Source organism: Papio anubis, unplaced genomic scaffold (assembly GCF_008728515.1).
Source record: "Papio anubis isolate 15944 unplaced genomic scaffold, Panubis1.0 scaffold170, whole genome shotgun sequence".
Taxonomy (NCBI): Eukaryota; Metazoa; Chordata; class Mammalia; order Primates; family Cercopithecidae; genus Papio; species Papio anubis.
The window spans coordinates 163,201-169,200 of NW_022161691.1; the positions used below are offsets into that span (position 1 = coordinate 163,201).

Here is a 6,000-nt window from a genome sequence, read left to right on the forward strand (position 1 = left end):
CCGCTCTGCCCCCAATCCAGCACTGGTACATACTGGGTATTGATGAAAGAATACATAAATAAGTGGATAAAATTCGGATTGGCTTGGGGTGGGCAAGGAGGTTGGGTGTGGCCCTGGGAGCTGCTCCAGTGAGGTTCTAGAGTACCTTAGTGCTGAGGGAGAGAGGGGAGGGGAAAGGGCTCGGAGGACAAGGAGAAAGTTTTCAAACATCATGATTTTGTCTTGCGTGTGAGAGTAAACGTATTATAATACCTTTTCAGGTTTAAAATAACCTTTTCAAGGCAAAGTGCTCATGTAGGGAGAAATGTTTTCTTCAATAGCTCATTGTTGTCCCATCATGATGCCCCCATTCTTAGTCTATGGTCTCCATCAAGGCTTTCTTCCCACTCCCTACGCTGTAGCCAATTCCATCTGCCCCTGTTCCACTCCCCATGTTGTACAAGCTGCAGTGAAGTCCAAAGGGCGGGGCTTTGGCGGGACACAGTGCTGAGATCAGGGTCTGCATCACCACTTACCACCTCTGAGTCCCAGAACAACTTAGTTTGCTTCTTTGAGTCTTAGTTTCCTCATCTAATAAAATAACTCTTTGAGCCTTGTTTTTCTCCTCTTCAATAAAATCTACCTTTTGTGATCATTATGAGGAAAGATGATATAGAATATATATAAGCCCACAGCACTGCCCCCCAGCAAGTGGGAGGCACCCAGTGCGCCCATCCCTTCACCCCTTTCTTAGCCTAGTAGGTCATCCTCCTTTCCTGATTTACCTCATATTTACTAATTCTTTAGGGCCCAGTTCAAAGATTACCTTCTCCACAAAATCTCCTCCCACACCTCGCCCGCCCAACTTCCATGGAAAGGCAACTTTCCTCCCCTGTCGTCTGTCATCTTCTGAACACCTATGGTACTTACCACTTTCTTCCTGGTGTCTCAGTGATTGCGTGTGTTATTTTTTAATCCAAAGTCTTTATTAATACAGTTAAATATAGCAAATAGTACATTAGATAGTTCCTAATGTGCTATTACATAAGCGAAATAGACCTTTAAAATGATGAAAAATATTCCCTTTTAGTTACAAATCCAAACATTTACCACAGTAGAAATCTTAAATCATGGATTAATTTTAACTACGTTTAAAATCGCCTGCCCTTTACTCTTGTTTCCCCAAAGCACCTAGCAGAATAATTTGTACACAATAGGTGCTTAAAAATAATAAGCTGAATATATATAGCAAAATTCTCTGTATTTAGAAATCATCTTTCTTTTTTGGATACAGGGTGGCATATATAACGCATCTTTCCATTTGGTCCACTTAGGGAAAACAACAACAATAAAAAAAATGACCCAGGCTTCGCTGTAAGTCACTGACCTCACACAACATCCAGAGAATTCCCTGGAAACAGTTATAAATAAGGACTTGTCACATGGGCAATCACAACAAAGCCCTGCTCAAAAGCTAGTCACAATTCTAAAATTGTGCAAATGCTTAAATGGAGGGGGTATTTCTCAAAGGCTAGCTAGGCCACAGTTACTGCCCCAAACATCTTTGTCTTTATTCTACTTCCTTAAATTGTACAACATGAAAGTGACATAAATCACATATGTTATTCTTATTTTCCAGTGGGAGGGGAGAGGCCCTTGAGAGTTTGAAGAGGCCATGCCTGGCTTCTACCAGATCTGAGGTTACTGAGCTGGCTTTGAGACTTTTAGATAGAGTACCAGAATTAGGTTTAAGCCAGACTTGGCTTGTCATTGAGGTAGCTGTCAAAGGATGTGACTTTAGGTGGCTAGATGGAGAGCTGCTATTCCAAAATATTCTTTTTCTAGTACTTGAAAGGGATTGCTATATATTTAGAAGACTTAAAAATCTTTCAGAGGTTCCTGTTCTAGGTGAAGGATTAACTTTAACCAGCATTTCCACAAAGGTTCCACAAGAAGCTCCATATCAGAAAGTCTGGGAAACACTGTCTACTCCATCCCTCTTTACAATTTATTATATGCTGCAGTACACAGCAGCATATTGAAAACTCTTGAGAAGTCACATGAGAAAGAGACCTATTTAACTTAACTCAGAAGCTCTCCCACTTATTTATGGAATCAATCTCGCCTGTTTGATTTTTCTTTTTTTTTTCCTTGTTGTTGCAAAATTCCTAGTGACATCATATGAAGCCAGAATTTCATATAACACACCTTTAAAATGCTGCCTTTGCAGTTATTACCTATCACTGTAATGGGGATAAATTTTCAACTAAGAATGGGACACAAAGGGATATGTGTGAGGGGATGGGAAAATCAAGAGAAGGATAAAGTATGTTAAGGGTGACCCAGAGAGGGCCCCCAAACACAGTTTGACAGTTTTGCTCAGGACCAGTCATGGTTCTCATTTCAGACAGGATTTTGACTGGGGTTTCCTGCTTCCAAAGCTCAGTTGTTATCAAGTGATAGAATCAGATTGGAAGTAGAATTTTGCATCTTCATCTTATCTTGAATTGTCTGGCATAGGGAGGAAAGAAAGGGAACACTTGGACAACATTTGCTCAGATGGATGTGAGAATAGGAAGGAAAGGAGAAGGGGATGGCAGGGAAACAGAAGATACGTAGGAGGTAGGACATTCATGATAGAAGGTAATGGACAGGATGGAGGAAAGAGAGAAAGTAAAAGGCTTGACAGGTCAGGCAGATGCTAACAAACTCCCCTTCCTAAGCCAAGAATAAAATAACAGCTGGGACAGGAGACTTCCTTAAAGGTATAAATAGCTCCTTCTATCCCCTTGGTAGCAGGTACTTATTCCTACACATAGGGTTCTGCCATTGGACCTCTTGCTGCCCATGGGTCTACATTTCCCCAAGCTGTTGGTGGGGCCCAGTCTGAGATCCTAGTAGTGGCCTGCTGCTTTAGAAAATATCACAGTGGTTAATTTAAAGCACAGGGCTAGCAATAGAGAAGGGCCTATGTGTTGTGCAAAAGTCAGAGTGGAGAGGGGCTGGGAAGGGGCTTCCTCTTACCCGGGGTTGTCAGATGTTTCACTTCTTGCATGCAAAGCAACTAGGAGATCTCTGGCAAGCTAGGGCAGCTTAGAAATATTAGAAGCTGAAACCAAGATATGCAACACATTTGGGAGTATCTCTTTCATGCTGAAGAATAAAATGAGCTGATTCTTCTACGAGGGCACCTTTCAATTTCTTGTCAGTATCCATGTAAAAGTCATGTAAAAACCTTAAATGTTTTTCATAACTTACAAATATTGTATATTATTAAAAAGTCACAGCATGTATGGGATGAAATAGGGGTTAAGGCAATAGGACAGCTCCCTTTACAAGAATTCAAAATCTTCACATTGCTGTTCCATGGCGAACCTATATCAGAAATGAGATTCTTCCTGGGACAAGGCTATGTTCTGGGATAGTGCCTGGAATTCATTAATAAATACACTTTAAATAAATCTCTACTCAGAGAAAATGGTTGAAATGATATGCCTGTCCTCATGGAGTGGGAACCCTCATGTAGACAATGCCACTGGCTGGAATGGTGGACCCAGCCTCTCAGAGTAGTGCTCTTATCTGATACAATAGGGACTGCAGGGACCTAGGGCATGAGCCTACAGTCCTCTGCATCAGAATCAGGTGTCTAGCTGGTTCTGGGTATAGAAGTTACTTCAGATCTTTCATTCCTTTGCATAAATCAGAAAATCACCAGAACATACATCCCCCTCTGAAATAAAGGACATATTAGAAAATTATTGGATGAATGTTTCTATATGTTTTGTGAGCATGTGGGGGAAAGGTACTGGCACAGTGGGTATTTGTGTTTACATTACTGACACCATTTCTCTGAGTGTGTTATATAATTATGATGGTTTGAATTGCTTGAATGGAACAACATGATTACCCATGGTATTGCACGTCTCCAATTCCAAATAAACACAATGGCAAAAACTAGACAAAAATGCAGAAAGAATAGTAAGTCGCACAATGTCACTGAAGTCATGCAAAGAGGAAAAAAAAAAGAATAAAAAATGGGCAAGCAACAGACACCATAAATGAAAAAAAGCCAATGCATACAATTCTAAAATCATTCTTACCTTCTTCAGTCATTGTGTCATAATATTTTAGTTTTCCATATGATCCAAGTTCTACAACATCACAGTAAAAGACACAAAGATAAGGAACGAGCTATAATGCAAGAACTTTGTTTTTACACATTTTTAATTAATCAGATTCAGAGTTATACTGTCAAATTTTGCAATCGTAACTATATGGAGATGTGCAAACATGGGCCATGTGGCAGACAGCTTTCACGGCCCATTTTCAGAAATCACTTTAAATATATTATGCTACTGGGGGTAGAGTGTGCCCTGCATTACAGAATAGGGCACAGTTATCTTAACATCCAATGAAACAGAGTACTTGGCAAAGATAACTTCACCCCAGGTCTATGGTAACCCTATAATTTTCATACAGGTGACACTCCAAGAGAAAGGGACTGAACAAGGACAACGTCCAGGCTCAAGGAAGTTTGCAGGCACTGTGATTCCTTGCCACAGAACAGCAGTTCAAGAAGTTCATTTCACAGCTTTTCTCCAACAGAACCATTTCCTAGAGAAAAAGGAAGGCTACCTAGGAAAATCTAACATGAAAAACCACGTTCTAAACTTCCCTTTCTCTTCTTAGATTTTAGACAGACAACACAGAGTGCTCTGGGAGGAAAAAGGAGGCATGTTCCCAGGGAAGACCACCAGCTCAGATAGGTGACAGGGCAGCCACAGCTCCAGGACTAAGGCATTGGCGGCTGCTGTGTAAACAGCAGGAGGCAGGGCAAGGACCAGCAGCTCATCCTCTGTGTACGGATCATCAGTGGACTCCCCTGTAATGGAAACCCCTGGCAGAATGTGAGCTGTTTTGAGTGAGCTGGTGGGAGTGGCAGCTGCAGTCGAGGGGAGAGAAGGAGTGGGGATACACCATTTCTGTTTTCTTACTTCAGTTTTAAAATAGCAACTTTTATCCTTGTTTGTCTGAAAATTCTAGATTGTTTTAAGCAGTTTTGTGAGCAGGTTAAAAATATAATTTCTGGTCATAACACCACTCTCCCAATAAACTTCAAGACATTAATTAGACTCAAGAGATATTCCTGTGATTCTGCAGAATGCTCCCATGGCCCATTAACTGGGCCAGCTGCTGGGAATCCTCATATGAATCAACTCAAAATTGATGGGTTTTGTGTGCAAGATGAAGGATCTAGCTTAAAATGCAATAATAAATATTCCTGTATTTCATATTTATATGATACATCATTTGCATATTTTTTCATGTACCTAGATTTCTATCTAAAATTGTTTTAATACACCAGTACAAAATTATATCTTGGGGAGAAAAATCACATGTTTATGTTTCTACGAAGAGCTGCCTATTCTGGTTTTTCTTGGATACATTACAAAAGATGCAGGTGCTTCAAAAAGAAACTGAATTTTGTGTAAATAAAAAGAAATTTTTTTTCATGACTTCTGGGGATTTCCATCAGTGAAAAAAATATGTGTGTGTATATATGTGTGTGTATATATATGTGTGTGTATATATATATATTTTGGTATTTTAAGAACAGTATTATATATTTGACATTGCACAAGTTTGGAATTCTTAAATGACCTAAATACCTTCATAAATATAAAACACATAAATATAAAACATATGTTCATAGTGGCTTCACATATATGTGTTTGCATGTGTGAGTAATCTTGGAGTAGATTAACAAATCGTATCAGCCAACTAATTGTTTTGTGACCTCTCTTCCTTCCCTGAGTTAAGGAGTGGAATAAGCAGCTGGCATTCTCTGCCATTTGCTCAGCAAACAGAATGTGGGTGGCTCTGTGGTTGCAAAGTTGGATGTAAACTATATTCTACACAGTGACAATACATCATTGCATCTTTATGGATCTGTTTTTGTGGACGCAAACCTCTGTATGCACACACTTATTTTCACGTATCAATCCCAACTGTCAAACATCT

The 6,000-nt window shown here is 39.9% G+C and overlaps 1 protein-coding gene across 1 annotated transcript in view; it reads right to left on the bottom strand.

The window, feature by feature from the left end:
- Positions 1–5,277, bottom strand: part of LOC100998003 (sodium/potassium/calcium exchanger 2) — an 89,328-nt gene extending 84,051 nt beyond the window's left edge. The window contains exon 1 of the mRNA XM_031661472.1: positions 4,080–5,277. Within this exon, the coding sequence (XP_031517332.1) occupies positions 4,080–4,092 (13 nt within the window). The 5' untranslated portion in view covers positions 4,093–5,277. The remainder of the gene's footprint in view (positions 1–4,079) is intronic.
- Positions 5,278–6,000: the final 723 nt, after the last annotated feature.